The 20,899-nt window shown below is 36.8% G+C and overlaps 1 protein-coding gene across 1 annotated transcript in view; it reads right to left on the bottom strand.

The window, feature by feature from the left end:
- Positions 1-665: 665 nt before the first annotated feature.
- Positions 666-20,899, bottom strand: part of SH3BGRL (SH3 domain binding glutamate rich protein like) — an 82,159-nt gene continuing 61,925 nt past the window's right edge. Inside the window, exons 2-4 of the mRNA XM_029241322.1 lie at positions 11,041-11,226; positions 6,545-6,625; positions 666-1,342 (exon numbers count right to left, since the gene is read on the bottom strand). Of these exons, the coding sequence (XP_029097155.1) occupies positions 1,310-1,342; positions 6,545-6,625; positions 11,041-11,226 (300 nt within the window). The 3' untranslated portion in view covers positions 666-1,309. The remainder of the gene's footprint in view (positions 1,343-6,544; positions 6,626-11,040; positions 11,227-20,899) is intronic.

Raw genomic sequence — 20,899 nt, 5'->3', positions numbered from 1 at the left:
ATTAATGTGGAACTAAAGTACAATATATGTGTCTTCTGGGTGATTTAGGCCATAATGTTTCTTATCTTCTTAGAAGTTTTCAAAATTAACATTTTTTACATTGATCCTTTTATCTGATACTTATGCTATTCACTGGAATAGAGGCATAGAAAAGATTTTCTCTGCTTAGATTAATGTACTCATACAATATATGCCTAAGCTGAAACCGAAAGATCAAATATCTGAGAGATAGTGGCATTCGTGATCACAAGTGGTTTTAAAAGGGGAAAAATGAGTTCCAACCTATTTTAAAATATTTAATTAAAAGTCTGAGCTCTGGGGCTTCCCTGGTGGCGCAGTGATTGAGAGTCCGCCTGCCGATGCAGGGAACATGAGTTCGTGCCCCGGTCTGGGAAGATCCCACATGCCGCGGAGTGGCTAGGCCCGTGAGCCATGGCCACTGAGCCTGCGCGTCTGGAGCCTGTGCTCCGCAACGGGAGAGGCCACAACAGTGAGAGGCCCGTGTACCACAAAAAAAAAAAAAAAGTCTGAACTCTTTGCAAAAGGATGCCGTTTTTAACTTATTTGCCATCCTACTTCCATAGCATACATATGCATATTTCACTGGGGCAAGCAACTTAGTAACATGATTGCATCATAGCTGTGTAGTTTAAGCAAGAAATTTGTCAACTGAATACATCTTTATTTTGGTGGGAGGTCATCTGTTCCGATCACTGAAGCATGCAATGAAAGGCTTCATTTAGAAGCCTAGAAAACCTGTGGTTCAGTACATAGAAGTTTTAACTACAAAAGAATGTAAATGTTATAATTACCATCAGAAATTACGTCTGACATATCATAAACATTATCTGCAACTACTTTTTAATCACAATAATTTCACATCAAAAAGGTACATATTTTTGTTCACTAAAATTGAGGCAATTTGGGAACAACAGACAGATTCCTTCTTTCTCACTCATCTTTTAAAGTTACTCAATGTAGAGCTACAGATATACTTAAGCTGCAATAATAATATCAAAAAAGGGAACAGGTGTTTGCTTTTTAAAATCACTGAAGTACATAAAATGCCTTAGCAGACAACAATACTATTCCATGACACCTCTTAAAATTTTAAGTTCATCTCCCATTCTCCTCATCATAATGTTCACATTTTAATTATGTATTCATTTTGATTGTTTGCATGTGAAAACAACAACTATCTATTATTTCAACATTAAGCCTATTTCTTTGAAGCCAAGATAATTTTGCTATTTTATAAAAAGCAGTGGAGGCTCCTTTGTCAGGATGCTTAAGGCAGAATGTTTAAGGTTCATGCTTGCTGCTTTGCCTGAGCTTCTGCTTCCTGAAATGAAAAACAAACAACACAGATTTAAATATCACAAAGCAGGCATCCGTGTGTAATTTGGTTAGACTATATTACCTCAAATTGCTAAGAATATTCAAAATCAGAAAAATAGCCCCCAGAAAAGACTGCTTAAAAATTCTTAATAGAAAAATTAAAAAATAGAAACTTCTGCCTAGAAACAGATGTCATAGAGGACTGTCTATAATTCCATAAAAGCAAGTGATTTACAATTATAGTTGACATTTTATTTAAAAGTAGCTAAGTTCCATTTTGAATGATTTTTCACAAAAATTGAGTGTTCAAAAACATTGTCACATATAGTTACAGTCACGTGAGTTTTGTTTAAGGATTAAGCTACTTAGAAAATGTGTTATTTGCTAAAGTATTGTTGCTTTTAAATTTCATGGCAGTAGGCTCGAAGAGGTAAGGTTGTCTTTCTGTTCCTGTGGATGGTGAGTACTTCTAGCATAGGAACTCTGACCTATAGGTGTGCTCTGGCACTTAACATAGTACTTGACACAAAATACACTTCAAGGAAAGTTTCTGGAAATAAGAATGGGTGGCAAGAGTGACTCTGGTGAAAGAAACCTCAGACTTGAGCTGTAGAAATCATGTATGCTAGACAATGTCACTCTAAACATCTGTCACTAATTGAGTACTTGACAGTCTCAGGAGGAGTGACAGCAGCTGCATATTCCAAAATAAGCCTCTGATGCTAACCCCAGAAGAAGGGGAAAAAACAAACAAACAAAAAGATGCTATATTTTTACCAAAAAAAAAAAAAGAGAGAGGTAGAAATGATAGAAAGAAGGAAACCAGAGGACAGTGTAATTCATTCTTAATACATCCTTAACAAAACATATGTAATACACTACTGACTCACCTTCCAAAACTCTTAGTCAAAAACCAAAAACAAACTTCCCTAAGCTCTTTTGAAATTTCTAACATGGTGTTTGGCTGTCTAAATGAATATATCTTAGACCCACATTATGTATTTTGTTTCATTTTATAGAACAAGCTTCCAAAAACTTCCTCACACAACACAGTGAATTTTATACTAAAACCCCTCAGTGGGGCTTTCCTGGTGGCGCAGTGGTTAAGAATCCGCCTGCTAATGCAGGGGACACGGGTCCGAGTCCTGGTCCAGGAAGACCCCACATGCCGTGGAGCAACTAAGCCCGTGCGCAACAACTACCAAGCCTGTGCTCTAGAGCCCGCAAGTCACAACTACTGAGCCCACGTGCCACAACTACTGAAGCCCGCACGCCTAGAGCCCATGCTCCGCAATCAGAGAAGCCACCACAGTGAGAATCCTGTGCACCAAAACGAAGACCCCACACAGCTAAAAATAAATAAATAAATTAATTAATTAATATAAAAAAATAAAAATAAATAAAACCCCTCAATAGCATAGTATATATAGGTGGGGAAGCAGTGGTATAAAAATGTGAACACATGATAATGTGAAGTCCTTCTTCTTATGAGCACGTAATGCCTCTGAGTAACTAGTATTTTGGAGACAGCCTAGTTCCCTAAAGTTACACTTATCAATCTTTGTTGTAATTTGTCATAAATTCCTTAGCTCTCACTTATCCTTTTTAATGGAAGAAATTACTAGCACAAAAATCCAAAACAAAAGGCAATTCAAACTTCTTTGTAATTTGTCTTTAAGAATACATCATATTTAAATTATTTACTTTTCTAATTATGTTTTATTCATCAAATATGTAAATTGTGCTACAAGCTTTATTATTATCTAAAAGTAAGTAGCCAGTATTTATAGTATCATGAGTTATTTAATCAACCAGAGAGCTCTAGAAACAGGCATATGATGTGTTCTCACCCTCTACTCCCACTATATACATCATTCTATAAATGCATTGGTTTTGAGTTAGCTTTCAATAATTTTTAAATGTAAAGAGAATGTATTCTAATTATTTGGAAAATAAATAAATGGAGAAAAAAGAAAAACATTCATATTATTAGCTATGGTTCCTTTGAGTCTCTTTTTGTCCTGTACATAAATTTTAAATGTAATTATCAATAGAATGCTAATTACACAGTAAAAACAGTTCTGTAGCTCATTATAATGTATCTTTTCACAAACTCTCATTTTTTAATGAGAGCATGAGTTCACTCAGTGGATAAATCATTTCTGTTGACCCTATTTTTAGACATTTAACTTGGTTACAAATTTTTTAAGATTAAAAATAACATTTTGATTTATTTTTTTATCCATAAAGACTTTTCCATGTATGAATTATTTCATTAGGCCTTACTACCCAGTACAATTACTGGATGAAGAAGTATAAACATTTTTGAGGTCCTTGATATATATTTGCTATTTTGGTTTTCAAACAGTAGTACAAATTTATATCATCACCAGTAATATATGAGAGAATATGTTTTAATGCACACTTCTCAGCACTGAGCATTATCACTTTGTTTTATCTTTGTTAACTTCACAGATGAATATTGTATCTCATTTTATCACATTTCTTTTTATTATGAATGCACTTTTCCAATGTGGGTTAATTAGTTGTATTTCTTATTGCGCATACTTTCTTTTCAGCCAGTTCTTTCTGGAAGACTTATTGTCCTGTTAAATTAAAGGGGAAAACTCTGAAAGCTGAGCTGAAGGATAGAAAAATCATCCTTCTGATATCAAATTTATCACTTTTAATCTTGGGAAAAACCTATTAAATACTAACATTCAAAATCTCCCTATTACCAAACCACCCTTCAACTCCACTGTCAATTCCAGACCTCTTTTCTTTATCCCGATCTATCAGCTCCCTCTAGTTCAATCCTTGATAACATCTGCTGTCCTTTTACTCTATTCCTACTTCTAGGGTTAAACAAGAATGAAAAAAAAAAAACCACAGTAAACAAACTGACTGGCTCCACTGTGGGCTCATCAACTCTAACTTCAACAGGGAATTTCATCTTGCTCAGCCATCCTTCCATTCATGATCTTCACCTACTCTTTAGCTTATTTTCAGCAAATGCATCTTTTCAATTCTCAAATTTCCCACCACTCCTAGCAGATGATCATTCTTCTTACCTCATATTAAAGATAAGACATTTTCAAATGTGAACTTCCCTAACCTCCCCACACATTAAAATTTCTTTTTATCCTTCTCTCTTCATTCTATCCAGTCTCAGAAGAAAACTGCATGCCCTCTCTTTTCCAAGACTAACTCCTCCCTTGGGTCACTCACTTTTCTGTTTCCTCCATGACTTTTGCTTCATTTCCCTATCACCCAGGTTAGAAGCCTCAGAGATAGCTTCAATCCTTCCCAGTTCTTTCCATACATAAACATCTCATAAATTGCCAAATCCTATCACAAGTGATTTTTCTGTGTCTCCTAAATCCATCTTTTCCTTTCTGTAACTGCAGTCCCACTTTAGGCCTTCTCCATTGCTTTTCTGGACTCTTAAGGAACACTCTAATGGGTCAGCCCATCTCTGATATCTCATTTCTCCAATGTTTCACAATCCACACATCTGCCAAATTTATTTTCTTGAGACATAGATCAAATCACATCTTAAAATACAAAGATAATCACATCATTGTCTTCTCTTATTCCCTACCATGGCTTTTAGATGCTTAGAGAATAAAGCCGAAAGTATCTAGCACAGTATTCATAATCTGGCCCCATCCTACCTAGCCAATATTACCTCCTAATGCATCTCCCTTATTTAATATGTTCTATAGTAGATTCATGTTGCATTATACTCTGCTCCCTGAACATACCATTGGGTGCAGGTACATCCCAATGCAGTGGTTCCTATTGCAGCCACTGTGAAAGACGCCTAGTGTTACTTCAGTGTTTTAGAATCCCTAACAGCTCAAATGCCAATTCCTCTGTGGAACCTTCCCCAAACTCCTTAGTAGTAATTTATGATTATTTCCTTTGGATGCTTACTGTACTTTATTCATACCAACCATACAAAATTTACCATACTATATCATAATTATTTGTAGACATATTTGTTGTATAATTATTCGTATACATGTTCCTCACTAGGTTATAAACACTTTGAAGGTAGAGATTATGTTGTATTCTCCGTATTTGCCCTACCATCAGTATCAAGTCAATGTTTGACACTCAGTAAATATTTATTGAATGAATAAATGAATGAATGGCTCATACTTTTCACTGAAGGAAAGAGAGTCATCAGTCACAGAAAACAGACTGTCCTTCCTTTTATACTTCCTCCAATATGCACTGAAATCAATGACTTAACTTGGGTTTTACTAACTTGTTTAAATAAAAATGCCTTACCTAAGATTTCCTACAACTTAAATTATACAAAGCCTAAAATAAGACATTTTATCCATGGGAAAAGAAAGTTTGGCAAGAAAACAGAATTTCATAGTGACTCAGACAACAATGCCTCTAAACAGTCTCTAGTGAAAATACAGACAATAACACAGACTCTCAAAACTGGAGAAGGAGCTGGAGTTTGAATTATCTGTTTAACAAAAATTAGCTTCTGAGAACAAAATGTAAAATGATAGAGCAGGGGACATACACTTTGATTAAACCAGCCTTTGTGGAGAAGAAATATGGTAAAAGGCAAACATATATTTAAAGTCCATAGCTCTGAGACATTTTTTTAAACAGGCGACTTAATTTTTTATATTTTTCTTTGTATGATCTTCCCTGGGAACACCACCACTTGAAAAATTAATTTGTTGTTGGCAGGGGAAAAGCTCCAAATTCAGCCAGCAATTTAGTGATGAGTTTTGATACTCAAATGCTCTTAGTTAATTTGAATAGGTGACTATAGCATTTGATGTCACACAAGGACAATAGATACTGACAAGAAGATTACTTTGAACTAAGATGCTTTCTGTCCACGTAATACCATACATGGCAACTGGAATAATGGTGTCTTTAAAATTGTTAACCACTTATTTGTGAATGGGTCAATGAGAAATTTGCTGCCTTGGGCAGCTTGATAGGGAAGTCACTCAGCCTACCTTCTATCCACATACTTTATGTATTTAATTATGCACATCTGTCTTCCCTACTAGGGATTAAGTGCATGCGGAGCAGGGACATTTCCTTTTAGCTATGTTGCACTGCCTCTGGCTTAATCTGAGTACTTAATAACGTGCAAATCTTACTGATTAAAAAAACCCAGCAGCAATAAAATGGCCTATAAAGAAGGGGAAAAAATGAATCATACCTTTGAACCAGGTGGGGCTGTCAAGCCTAAAAAGGCATACACTGCATTATTTTCTCTGGCTTCAAAGAAGGCATCATAGTCCTTGATAAAAGAAGGCAACAAGAATTAGCAACATACAACCAACAAAGGAAAGAAAAGGGGAAATTAATTCAAAATTATCTGACTGGTCAATATCTTTGAAGGCAAACAGGCTAGCTAACTTCAATAATGCTAGAATTCTGGAAGGAGTAGTAAAGAGTCAAGGCTTATTGGATCCCAATTAATGTGGGTTAGAAGATATGCTGATCTGTGAGACAGAAATAGCAAAAGGACTTATTTCCTACTGCATAGAACTTAAATCTGCCTCAGGGCGAGCAGCTTTCTCCATAGCCCAAAGCAGCCAACTATTTGCCAGTAAGATGTTGCTTACTTTTGGGAGGAGGCTATTGTTCCAGTTTGCCATTATTTCTCTTGCATTATTCATTAAAGTAGAGATGCCCTCAGAACCTACAGCAGACCAGATTTTAGCTATCCCATGGCCATAAGAATAGTAAATCTGTGCTGTGTTCAGAGGAAGGGTATGAGATTTTCATGAAATATGACTGGAAGAGCAAACAATCCGGGGATCCAATAAAAGCTTCACGTGACTAAATTCAGTTGGGCTTCCCATTGTCATCCTCTAAACCACCATGCATGCTCCAAAAGTAACAACCGAACTGCCTACATTTGACTATGACATATAATAAATAGCAAATATACTTAGAAAACACAGCCATTGTCTATACCTGGCCTTAGTTTGTTTGACTTAAAACACACAGAGAGGGACTTCCCTGGTGGTCCAGTGGTTAAGACTCTGCCCTTCCAATGCAGGGGGCAGAGTTTCTATCCCTGGTCGGGGATCCCAAATGCCTCATGGCATGGCCAAAAAATTTAAAAAAATAAAAATTAAAAAAAAATAAAGTGTTTCAAAATTTCTCTAAAAAAATGCAAAAACACAGAGATAAGCTTGGCATTTTGGCTGAGTTATTAGAGGTAAAATGAACTCATAATTTGCTGGCTTCTCTAGAGATTGCCTCACCAACAGATCACCAATTACAAGGTTCTTTTCTAGCATATATAGTTCCTGGTACTTGGAGGATCTGGAGGTATAAAGTTTACGGCCTCTCAAGCCATTGATGACCCTAAATCTGACCCCTAACTCAAAAAACATCAGAATTTCTCTCATTTAGAGACTCTTTTAACACAGTCAGTATTGTTTAGAGCCACAGAGATCTCCTCAAGGATTGTCTCAAAGCATCTTTTTGTGTACCCTAGATGTTGACAAAGGATTAAATCATAAACAACAGGCATTTATGACCAGCCTCCTATATTCTTTGAACTCATTATTCAAAAGTGAAACTAACTGGATCTTGATACAAAATCCATACTGAGACACATGACCTATAAGTTACTCAAGGTAAACAAGCAATATACATCATATCTATACTCAACCACTTGGAAGTAACCTCAAAATGCTAGTTAAAAGAACCTAACAGTTATACAAGAGACATTTCTTACTATAATCAAATCAATAAAAACAGTCTGTGTCAATCTTTAAACTCATGTGAAAAGAAAGCAGGTCTTCAAATACATTGAAATCTGATCATAAAATACTATGTAGGGTAATCTAGTTATCTCTGTTTCAGGTGTTTGGGGATCACAGTACATTATTTGTTGGCCCTGAACTTAGCACACAGAAACAGATTTGTAGCTCTGAAAGAAAAGAATATCATCTTCTCAATTAATCAGGATTATTTAATTTATTGTACAAATATGTATTGAGCACCTACTACATGCCAATCACTGTTCCTGGTGCTAAGAATACAAGAGTAAACAAAACATAGTCTGCTTCTTCTATAGGAATTCTCTTGAGGAAAATATACTTTATTTACATATTTGGGATTCCAGTAACATTAATCCAGAATGTATTCTACCATATATTTGTATCATATTAATTATTTCATGAAAATGTGCTTTAGTTCTTCATATACACAGCATAAGGTCTTTCAGAACATAGATTACCCTTAAAAATTTTGTATCGTTTATAGCAGAGCTTCATTTATGTTGGCAGGGTAATTGTTTCAGTCACATCCTAATCTGGAAATAGAACCTAAGCTATAGCTCAATGATTCTAAAAAAGGAGGTAATTTTCCCCCAGGGATGTCTTGCAAAATCTGGAAACATTTTTGTTTTTTCACAACTGGGAGGGTGCTACTAGCACTCATGGATAGAAGCCAGGGATGCTGCTAAACATTCTACAATGCACAAAGGAGCCCCCATAAACCAAACATATCAGTATTGCCAAGGTTGAGAAACCTTGGGACAGTTTAAACAAGGGAATTTAATATGAAGAACCACTTACAAAAGATTAAAGAGCTGAAAGGCAGACAGGAGACGGTGAGGCAGCCCAGAGACTAGAAATAGCAGGAAGCTGCTACCACAGCTACTGCTGAAGGGAAAAGTGGAGAAGGTAGTATTACAGAGCTGGTACTACAAAGGAGATGTAGCCACTGTCATGGACACCTCCAGAAAAAGGGGGGATATCTTGGCTTTTCCTCTCCTCCTGCCCTCCACTCATCCAACCAGTGCATCCTATTACCGGCCAAACCTAATAGGCAGCCAGTTGGCAATGGACACTGGGAAATATAATTTGCTGAGGTCAGCCTCCCACAATACAGAATGAAACAAGAAAAGAACGAAGATGGGATCTTTGAGTAAACGGGAAAATTAACAGCACAGTGGTTTAATAGAATGAGTAAGAACTTCAGGATAAGACAGATCTAGGTTTAAATTCTAGCTGCATCACTTAATAATTGTATGATTTAGGAAGTTAGTTAACCTCTTCTAGGCCTCAATATCTTCATCTATGAAACAGGAATAACAATATCTACACCTCATGAGATTAGTATGAGAACTGATTAATATAGTACACATAAAGTATGTAGCACAATAGCTGACATATAATATGCTTTCTATGAATGGTTGCTATACACTTTTCTCCCTAACGTCTGTATAGGGACAAATCTTAATTATTATGAAACTCCTAACTCAGTGCCTGGCACACAGCAGGCACTCAATAGAAAATGGATTCCTTTTCCATTAACAAATATTTGTTTGATTTGTGTCTCATCTCCTGCACCTTCCTTTTCATCGTCCCATTTCTCAGTGATACTTGCTTTTTTTTCCATAACATACTCCATTCCCTTATAGTATGGCTTCCGAGGGAGAAATAAACCAGGTAAATTTGGCTTCTCAAACATCACCCTTATAACCCAAAATGTGTTTCTTTTTAAAAGTCAAACAAATTGAAATTCCTTCTTCAAAAAGGAGAGATTAAGACAATATATGCTGGCTTAGATTGGACTGGATGACCTCTGAGGCCTGTTTCAGCCCCTGAGAGTCGACAATTTGCAGAAATTTCAAATATAGAAGCACTGAGGTTTCACCATCTAAATGAATAGCCTAATTGTCTTTTCCTTATCTACATAATATGTCTTTACACATTGGCCCTGTTTGCAGCAGCAGAAGAAATCTTCTGGCCCCTCCTCAGAAGTGACAAATTCAATTCACAGAGAAAATATTTTATGCTAATGAACTTCTCAATTTTGCCATACCCTCCCCTAGGTGTTCTCCTTCTCACTCCCACATAAACACATGAGTTAGAAGATTTGGATTGCTGGCTCTAAAAACATTTGTTCCTCAATTATGCTAATTCTGAGGACACAGCAAAGCAAACAGTTCTTTATTGGAAATTCCTATAGCCCTTACATATGCTTTCTGTACCATGTCATCACACGGATGTGGCCTCATAACCACTCTCTCTATTTCAGGTGTGTTTGATTCTACCCACACAACACTCCCAATCAGCTCTTTAAGAAAAGAGGCTTTGTTTTATACATACTTGTACTTGCCATGGTACCTAGAATGGCCACAGGCTACAAATGTTACTTAAATACACAGTGAATGAACATTGAAGGGAACTACTTCATGGTTTAAATGAAGGCTAACCAAGATGACAAACTTGAAAGCACCAGTCAAAAAGTAAAAACTCTACTCCTGTTTCCCTCATCCATACATTAGTTCAATTAGCTAACTCAAAATTTTAAGAAAATTCATTAATAATACTCAAATAAAAGTTTTACTACCTTGAAGCAGAAACTGAGATATTCCTCTTTTTAAACTAATTTTAATCTAAATAAGTAAAACAGCTCACCTGCTTTCAGTGGCTTCTTCATGGAAATACCAGAAATAATATAAATGCTCTGGTCTGTACTTATACATTCACAGATAATTTTTTGGTGAATGACTCATCCATTTGCCTTCTAGTAGAAGGCAAAATACCCTAGCTGCCTAGGATGGATGTAGAGGATGAACAGGAGAAATGACTGTGTGTAGATATGGGGTGGGAGTAAAAGAAAGTGGATGGGTTTGAGGCAATCCATTTTTAAAAAAAACAAGAATTTTAATTGGTTCCTTACCCCACGGTACTGGCTTTCATTGAAAATTTGAGGTGGCAAGGGGTACCCTGTGGCTGGTCGACTGTTTTCAGGTACATTTTCTCTCATCCACTTCCGATTCTCTTCATTGGCTGCAATATCCTTTTCTTCAAATCCTATTTTGTTAGCTTCTAAGAAACCAAGCACATCTTGCTGTTTCTTCTTAATCTAGGGCCCAAAGGACAAGAAGTTATATTGTTGAACAAACAGCTTTTATTATTTTTATCATATTCAACAAAAAATGTGTTAATGAACTAGCAGAAATGAATTCAGACATGGATCAAGATTTGTGGTTTAACAGAAGATATATAGTTTTCTCTCTATTATTTTGTTGTTAATGTCTCACAAGTGGATTGAAGAGCTTTCAGTTCGCAGATCCTTTTATCAACCCAACTTTTTCTTTTTTTCACTTAAATGCTCACATCTAATCATGAAGAAGAAAAGACAGCTGATACATATCAATAACCTCAAGTGCAATTAACTCAAAAGTTTGAGTAGTGGCAAGGTGTGTTTCCCGATTATCTACAAGCCTCTCTTAATTTTAGCCTTTGTTGAAAGTCATTCCAAACGACCTGAGTCTACTTCCTGTCTTAATAAGCATCATACAGTTAACAGAAATGAATATTTCCTTGAGAATGTTACAAGACTCTATGTGTCAATTTTCACCATTTGGAACAGAAACTGAACAAGTAAACAAGAGTCTTTTTCATGAAAGTGCTGAGCTACAACAACACATTTAATCAAGATGGGGTTTTGTCTTGTTTTATAATCAACCTGTCACATTTTCTCAGCTAACACTTTATTGAAGATCAACAGAGGTTCCAACTGTGATGCACTAAAATCTAAAATGATTGTCCGAAACTGTATTTAATAGCTATTCAACAATATTTCTTTGGTGCCTCTTAAGTATGTAAGAAATTTATCAGGTTCTTTAAAATGTCTAAAGAAAAATAGCAGATTCCCTCCTAAAATTACAATCTAGAGGGAGGTATTAGACATAAATATATTAAAATTTTCAATTATAACATGGTAGTTAAATATGAAGCTAAGGTGGTCAGGTGAGAGGAGTCAAGTGAATGACAAAGCCAAGAGTGCAAGGAACTTAAAAGAGAGAGCAAGTGCTTATTGCTATGAGTGATGCCACTTAGACTAAGCTTAATACTGACAGCACACATGCTGCATACTACATCCATCTATATTGCATGCAGTCTATGGTTTTAGTGAAAGCATGATATACTTAGTAAAGTTTAATATAATTGTCCAGCTGTGAAAAATGAGCTCACAAATATTACAGCATATTGAACTAGAACAATAAAGGTACAGTATTACAAAATAAACTTGGAAACTTTCTAAATGGATGCTCATAATTTCTATGACTAAATTCTTACACATAATTGAAGTCTCTAAATGAATAAACACTTGTGTGGGTGTGTATTTTGTCTTTTTAAATAGGTTATAATTTGTGACCCAGTCAACTTCTGCAAAGAGAAATTCAGATATATAAATTCCTTCCAATTGGTTCTGTTTGTTTCAAATGCTGCCACAAGAAGGGCTACACTAATTTGTAGTTAAATAATAAGACTGTCTTTTCCTAGCCAGTGCCTATCGATTTAAGAGTGGGGTGAAGGAAGCATAAGCAAATAGAATTTAAAGCTGCCTTTTCAGTCTTTTACTAATCTACTTACAAAATACACCCAAAAGGAAAATCAGGTCTGAATCCCCAGTTAGTCTGTTTGGCACTAGACTACTGCAGTGTTGCCACTGTGTAGTCATTTGGTAAACAAAAAGAGATCTGTGTGCATTTTAAATGAATACTGTCATGAGTCCTTAAACCACTGGCTTCCTACTGCTTAATCTAATGGTATAACCACAACAAGAAACACTTGTTTTCAGCTTGCCTGTTTTGAAATATTTTAAAAAATGCTTTGGTCACAATCAGCCATGTAAAACTTGTAATTCACATCTCTTTACCAACAAGCCTACAACAAATCTAGGGTAAGACTATTAAGAATTTTCTTGTTGATCTCCTATCTCTACCCCTAGCTCCCTGGAGTTCTCCTGACAGATGTTCCAAGATGTGGCAGCATAAGAGCACAATGTAAGGTTTGCTATTTTACCGCTGTCTGCCTCCCCAAATACTGTTATTACTTTCTTTTTCAGTTGCAATTCTACCACATTATGTCTAGAGAGATGTTAAGGCTCAAGTAATTTCAGTAGAGCCTTGTGTGAAAAGAGGAGAATGTAGATATTTAAAGGTAGTTTCTCAAAAACAGCTATGTCTTAAGGTGGTCACAGTAAAGAAAGTACAGTCATGCCTAATTTTCTGGGTTAAAAAGGCTTTTCTTTATCAGTTCTGAAAAATCTCATCTATCCAGCCCATTCTTTTTAAATTTTATCTTTATTGGAGTATAATTGCTTTACGATGTTGTGTTAGTTTCTGCTGTACAACACAGTGAATCAGCTATACGTATACATATATCCCCATATCCCCTCTCTCTTGAGCCTCCCTCTCACCCTCTCTATCCCACCCCTCTAGGTCATCACAGAGCATGAAGCTGATCTCCCTGTGCTGTGCAGCAGCTTCCCACTAGCCATCCATTTTACATTTGGTAGTGTATATATGTCAATGCTACTCTCTCACTTCATACTAGCTTCCCCTTGCCCTCTGTGTCCTCAAGTCCGTTCTCTACATCTGTGCCTTTATTCCTGCCCTGTCACTAGGTTCATCAGTACCGTTTTTTTTAGATTCCATATATACGCATTAGTGTACGGTATTTGTTTTTCTCTTTCTGACTTACTTCACTCTGTATGACAGACTCTAGGTCCATCCACCTCATTACAAATAACTCAATTTTGTTCCTTTCTATGGCTGAGTAATATTCCATTGTATATATGTGCCACATCTTCTTTATCCATTCATCTGTCAATGGACATTTACATTGCTTCCATGTCCTGTCTATTATAAATAGTGCAATGAACATCAGAGTGCATGTATCCTTTTGAAGTATGGTTTCCTCTGGATACGTGCATAGGAGTGGGATTGCTGGGTCATATGGTAGTTCTATTTTTAGTTTTTTGAGGAACCTCCATACTGTTCTCCATAGCGGCTGTATCAATTTACATTCCCACCAACAGTGCAAGAGGGTTCCCTTTTCTCCACACCCTCTCCAGCATTTATTGTTTGTAGATTTTTTGATGATGGCCATTCTGACTGGTGTGAGGTGATACCTCACTGTGGTTTTGATTTGCATTTCTCTAATAATTAGTGATGTTGAGTATCTTTTCATGTGTTTGTTGGCCATCTGTTTCTCTTTTTATGGAGAAATGTCTATTTAAGTCTCCTGTCCATTTTTGGATTGTTTTTTTTTTTTGATATTGAGGTGCATGAGCTGCTTGTATATTTTGGAGATTAATCCTTTGTCAGTTGCTTCGTTTACAAATATTTTCTCCCATTCTTAGCGTTGTCTTTTCCTCATTTATGGTTTCCTTTGCTGTGCAAAAAGCTTTTAAGTTTCATTAGGTCCCATTTGTTTATTTTTGTTTTTATTTCCATTTCTCTAGGAGGTGGGTCAAAAAGGATCTTGCTGTGATTTATGTCATAGAGTGTTCTGCCTATATTTTCTGCTAAGAGTTTTATAGTGTCTGGCCTTTCATTTAGGTCTTTAATCCATTTTGAGTTTATTTTTGTGTATGGTATTAGAGAGTGATCTAATTTCATTCTTTTACATGTAGCTGTCCAGTTTTCACAGCACCACTTATTAAAGAGGATCCAGCCCTTTCTAATCTGGAGTTTTTTCCAGAGTCAGAAGGAACTGCAGTCTCTCTCCATTTCCTTCAGACATGGCTGTATGTGTAGACCCAGGAGGCTGTGAAACAAGGAGCACTGGGAGTACCATCTACCCTAAAATTCAATTCTTCTGGTTCTTGAAACTCTACGATGACTGGTTTACCAGTTTGGTCTTCATAGAAAGGGCAGACAGTGTGCATATTTGGAGTGGAGGGAGGGATTGCCTGGAGAGAAGAAAGGCAAGGAAACAGTGAAGTTTCTTTGTCTGCCTTAGAATTTTGCCAGAGTTGTCCCTATATAATTCTAATAGAGGGGTACACAAAAAAGCTCCAGGAATGGCCTCCCAAGATAATCCCAAGAGGAAATTTCCAAGCCTTATTATATGTTAGTACTGGGTTAAGATTTGTACCAGATAAAGACCTTTAAGGAGAAAGGGAACTAAGACTTGTTGAGTGCTTGCTGAGTACCAAACTCTTTGTGAGGCTATGTACATATATCCCCTGAAATCCTCATAACAATTCTGAAAGGTTAGTATGATTATCCCCATTTTACAACAAAGGAAATTGAGGCTTAGATAGGTTAAGATACCTGCGCAAGAAGAATGATCTCTTAATTGCCTGTACTAAATTAAAAACATAAAGCTATCTGACTGCAAAACCCTGTTCTTTTTCAATACATGCAGTACATATTAGAATTCCCAATCTTGCTGGGGAAATAAGATGGAAATATATGAAAGAGTTCTTCTAACCTATGTGATACAAAATAGAAAGACAACAAAAGCTGAGATATCTTATGTTCTCTTCCAAATAGCCTCATTTACTGAATTTGATTTCCTAGTTATTATGGTCTCTTTCCCCTTGACCAGTCTAAACTGACCCCATTGAGTTCCTAAGCCCACCAACTTGTGGGCTTGCTTGCACATGGGCAGCATGCACACAGAAGAACTGAATTGAATGTCATGAGGCCTCTGGTTTGTTGTTGACTACACTGAAAACAATGTAGCCCATGTCTCCCCTTTGTCAAGAGCTCGGTCACTTAATAGTTCTGAGTGGGCAAAGCTGGTATAGAGGCGTATTTCTGTACTTTAAATTTACAGAGAAACAGATGAGAAAGTGCAAGGGCATCAGACCCGTCCCATTCTTTACTTTTTAAAAATAAGCAATGTACCCATCACTTTAAAAAAAGAAAGTCCAACAACCTTTTCAAAGAGCAAAATTATCTGAACACAATGCACTACTCACTTGAAAGTAAAAACAGGGACTTCCCTGGTGGAGCAGTGGTTAAGAATCTGCTTGCCAATGCAGGGGTCATGGGTTTGAGCCCTGGTCCGGGGAGATCCCACATGCCGCGGAGCTACTAAGGCCGTGCACCACAACTACTGAGCCTGCGCTCTAGAGCCTGCGAGCCACCACTACTGAGCCTGTGTGCCACAACTACTGAAGCCTGTGCACCTAGAGCCCATGCTCCACAACAAGAGAAGCCACCACAATGAGAAGCCCGTGCACCACAATGAAGAGTAGCCTCCGCTTGCCACAACTAGAAAAAGCCCGTGCACAGCAATGAAGACCCAATGCAGCCAAAATAAATAAGTAAATAAATAAATATTTTTTTTAAAAAAAAAGAAAGTAAAAACAAGCTTTTACTGAGTCAGTAACAGCAGGACTAAAGTTCCTTCTGACTCTGGGAAACAGTATGGACAGAGAAAAGTGCCAGGCAAGAAAGGTATTCAGGAATCATTCCCAAATTCTCATTATCTTATAAAGATGAGATTATTCAGAACTGAAATTTCATTTAGTCAAGAAAAGCCCTTTTAATTCAGAAAATGAGCATGACTGTACTTTCATCTCTTGCAGGTGAATTTCATCCCCACATAGTCTTATCAAATGTACATGCTGAGTGAAGTGTTAGCAGATTAATAAATAATAGACAAATTTGACAAAAGGCTGAAAGCCACAGAATCAAAACATATACTGTAATCCTACTGCTGCTACACTGGTTCCCTGTGGCCAGTTTCAACCTCACCCCCTACTGCTTAACTTTCAAGGTTCTGCATAATGTTCTATCTTCTCTAAAAATATGCATTCCCTGGGCGCCCCACAACATATCAAGCTGCCTTTATTTTTCCCTGAGTTTGCTGTGCCCAAGACCTTAGTGCTTTTCTCTTTGTTACCTTCTACTGCAAGTCTCCCCTCTTTCCACTGATACAATTATAACTTATTCATCCAGGTGCACTCCCTCTGTGAAACCCTTGGTGGCCACTCCAGTCTCTCCCTCTGACCTCCTACAGTCAGTATCACCCAGTTTGGAGCTTAATCAAATAGTACCAATGATTGCTAATCTTTTCACATGTCAAAGTCTCATCTCTTCAAGTAGTTGCTAAACCACCTGAAGGTAGGGGCCATGCCTTTTGTTTAAGCTTTCCTACATAGTGCTCACCTCATAGGCTGGACACAAAGTAGTTAATACTGATTGATCTAACAACTTCATTTTAAATCCAGGACCTCCAAAATGCTTGTTTTTAGTTTTTTATTTTAATAAACTTCAATTTTGGAATAATTTTAGATTTACAGAAAATTTGAAGATATAATATAGAGAGTTCCCATATAACTGTCACTCTGTTTCCCCTATTGTAACACCTTACCTCACAGTGGCACATTTGTCACAGCTAAGAAACCAACACTGATACATTGGTATAGTACTATTAGCTAAACTCCAGACTATTTGGATTTCACCAGTTTTTCCACTAATGTCTGTTTCTTTGTTTCAAGATCCCTTCCAGGATACCACATTACATTTAGTCATGTCTCTTTAGTCTCCTCTGGCCTGTGACAGTTTCTCAGACTTTTCTTGTTTCCCATGATCTTGACAGTTCAGAGGAGTATTGGTCAGGTATTTTGTAAAATGCCCCTCAATTCAGGTTTGTCTGATGTTTTTTGGATGATTATATTTCCACACTCTATGTTTTGGAAGCAATTCAATAAATCAATTATACATCAATAAATCTGGAAAAAAATAACTCCAGCTATATAAAGCAAGAAAAGTGTCTCTTTTTAAAACTCTTACAGCATACTGTGAATCTGACAATACTTTCTAAGAAAGTTTCAAAAGAGTCAGGGAAGTTTGAGAAAAGTAGGTAGCTATAATCTGAAACCTATAAAAGCCTATTCTAAAGTAATATACATTAGTCTTTGTGGCTGACTGGGCTGGATTTCTCAAAGATTAAGTGTTATCTGGAAATATGTCTTCAAAAGAATTCCCAGGATTAAACATTTCGTGCACCATATTAGATTGATGGGTTCTCCAAAAGGGTTTGGAGAAAATGCCATTTAATGGTGGGTTTTAGTTATGTTTTAGCCACTGTTTTCAATATCAGATATTTCCTGAACCCTTGAAGTACTAATGACTGGAATGTACAATATGACAATATAAATTCCAATTACCTAGAATTTGAGTGCAGGGAAATATTGTTGGTTATTACTGTTTGCACATAGACTCTCATTCATCCCTAACTAGCAAAGTAAGTCTTTATTCTCCAAATTACCACTTGGCAATCCAAGAACAAAGCTGATTATAAAATACAGCCTTCAGAAATCTCCAGACCCAAACAGAGTACCTCATTGCTAGCACATTCCATGGTAGGGAGATAGCAGCTGTTCTAAGCAAAGCTTAGAAGAATTAAAGCTCAAAAATTTCACAAGATTTAGAGCTTTTGGACTCAAAGAAGCTATGGGTTCATCCAGCATATGTTGGGGTATCAGAAAGTATTCAGGAATTATTCCCAAATTCACAGGAATTTTGAGTACAGACAAGACTGGGAGACAGATATTGTCTTATTATTCATATCAGTTATAGAAGGCCAATTAAGTGACAGCTGCTAAAGCAGGTGTTTTGATACATTATTTAACTTAATATTCATAATAACTCTGTAAGGTAAATATTATTACCCTCATTTTATAGATTAGAATATTGAGGCTCACAAAGGTTAAGTAAATTTACCCAAAGTCACAAAGTTAGTCAGTGGCAGAGCTGGTATTCAAACCTAAATGTCTCTAACTCCAATGATTAAGTTTGTTCCAATACATTGCCCTGTCTAGCTTCAAGATATTTTGCATGGATATTTTTTCTTAAGAGATTTTTATATAAGGTCGACAAGCTCTTACAAAGAGTAATACCACTTTTTGATGTGTTCTTACTGTATAATTTAATTCTAAATTCTACTTACCAGACCGTGATTTTGTTCCCATTATCATCCAAGTGAGTATGCACACAATCTAATCAATCTTCAAATTATTATGAGCAAAAAGTGACTGGAATACCCAATTCCAACTCTAGGATCCTCTGCTGCTAGGAAAGGATTACTGTCAGACTCCTGCCTAGGTTATGTTAGACACTACCATTCAGTCAGGAATGCAGTTCATGGACTGACCAAGATGACAGAGTAGGAAGACTCTGAGTCCACCTCCTCCCTCAGGCACACCAAAATTACAACTATTTACAGAGCAACTGTCAATGAGAACAACCTGAAGACTAGCAGAAAAGGTCTTCAACAACTAAAGATATAAAGGAGAAACCACAGAGACAGGTAGGAGGGATAGAGATGAGGTATAGTCAAAAGACCTATACCCCCGGGTAGGTGACCCACAAATGGGAGGATAAATACAATTGCAAAGGTTCCTCCCAAAGAGTGAGGGATCCAAGATGCACAGCAGGCTCCCTAGCCCCAGGGTCCTGCACCAAGAAGATGACCCTTCAGAACATTTGGCTTTGAAGGCCAGTGGGGCTTACTTTTGGAAGAACCAGAATGCTGTAGGAAACAGACACTCCACTCTTTAAAGGGGTACACAGAAGCTCACACACTCTGAGACACAGGGCAGAAGCAGTTATTCGAAAGAAGCCTGGGTCAGACCAACTTTCTGATCTTGGAGAGCCTCCCAGAGAGGCAGGAGGCAGCTAGGAATCACACTAGGACACAGACTCTGGCAGTAGCCATTTCTGTGAGCTCATTCTACTTCAAGGACAATGGTGCCAGTAAATTCTTATTTTTTGTTTCCATCTCTTAAATTTTTTTTTAAATTTTGTATACAAATTTTAAAGATTATTTTCTATTTACAGTTACTACAAAATATTGGCTATATTCACCCATATTGTACTTCCCATTCACCCACCCCTGTATTGCCCTTCCCCCCACCCCACTGGTAACCACTAGTTTGTTCTCTATATCTGTGAGTCTGCTTCTTTTTTGTTGTTGTTATATTCACTTGTATTTTTCAGATTCCACATATAAGTGATATCATACAGTATATGTTTTTCTCTTTCTGACTCATTTCACTTAGCCTAACACCCTCCAAGTCCATCCATGATGCTGCAAACGGTAAAATTTCATCCTTTTTTATGGCTGAATAGGATTCCATTGTATATATGTATATATATACCACATCTTCTTTATCTATTCATCTGTTGATGAACACTTAGGTTGCTTCCATATCTTGGCTATTGTAAATAATGCTGTTATGAACATCAGGGTGTGGTATCATTTTGAATTAGTGTTTTGGGTTTTTCTGGATATATACCCAGGAGTGGAAATGCTGGGTCATATAGTAGTTCTATTTTTAGTTTTTTGAGAAACGTCCATACTGTTTTCCATAGTGGCTGCACCAATTTACATTTTCACCAACAGTGTACATGAGTTCCTTTGTACACAGAAAAAATAGAGTTTAAAACACAGAATTGGAAGATATAACAATTGTAAATATATATGCACCCAATATAGGAGCACCTAAATACATAAAGCAAATATTAACAGACATAAAGGGAGAAACTGACAGTAACACAATAATAGTAGGAGACTTCAACAGCCAACTTACATCAATGAACAGATCATTCAGACTGAAAATCAATAAGGAAACACAGGCCTTAAAGGACACAATATACCAAATGGGCTTAAAAGACATATATAGAACATTCCATCCAAAAGCAACAGAATACACATTCTTTTAAAGTGCACATGGAACATTCCCCAGGATAGATCACATGCTAGGCCACAGAACAATTCAG

This window comes from Monodon monoceros, unplaced genomic scaffold, assembly GCF_005190385.1.
Source record: "Monodon monoceros isolate NGI ecotype Baffin Bay Population unplaced genomic scaffold, NGI_Narwhal_1 Super_Scaffold_22, whole genome shotgun sequence".
NCBI lineage: Eukaryota > Metazoa > Chordata > Mammalia > Artiodactyla > Monodontidae > Monodon > Monodon monoceros.
The sequence above is the reverse complement of the archived record's forward strand: the minus strand, read 5'-3'. Positions and strand labels throughout refer to the sequence as shown.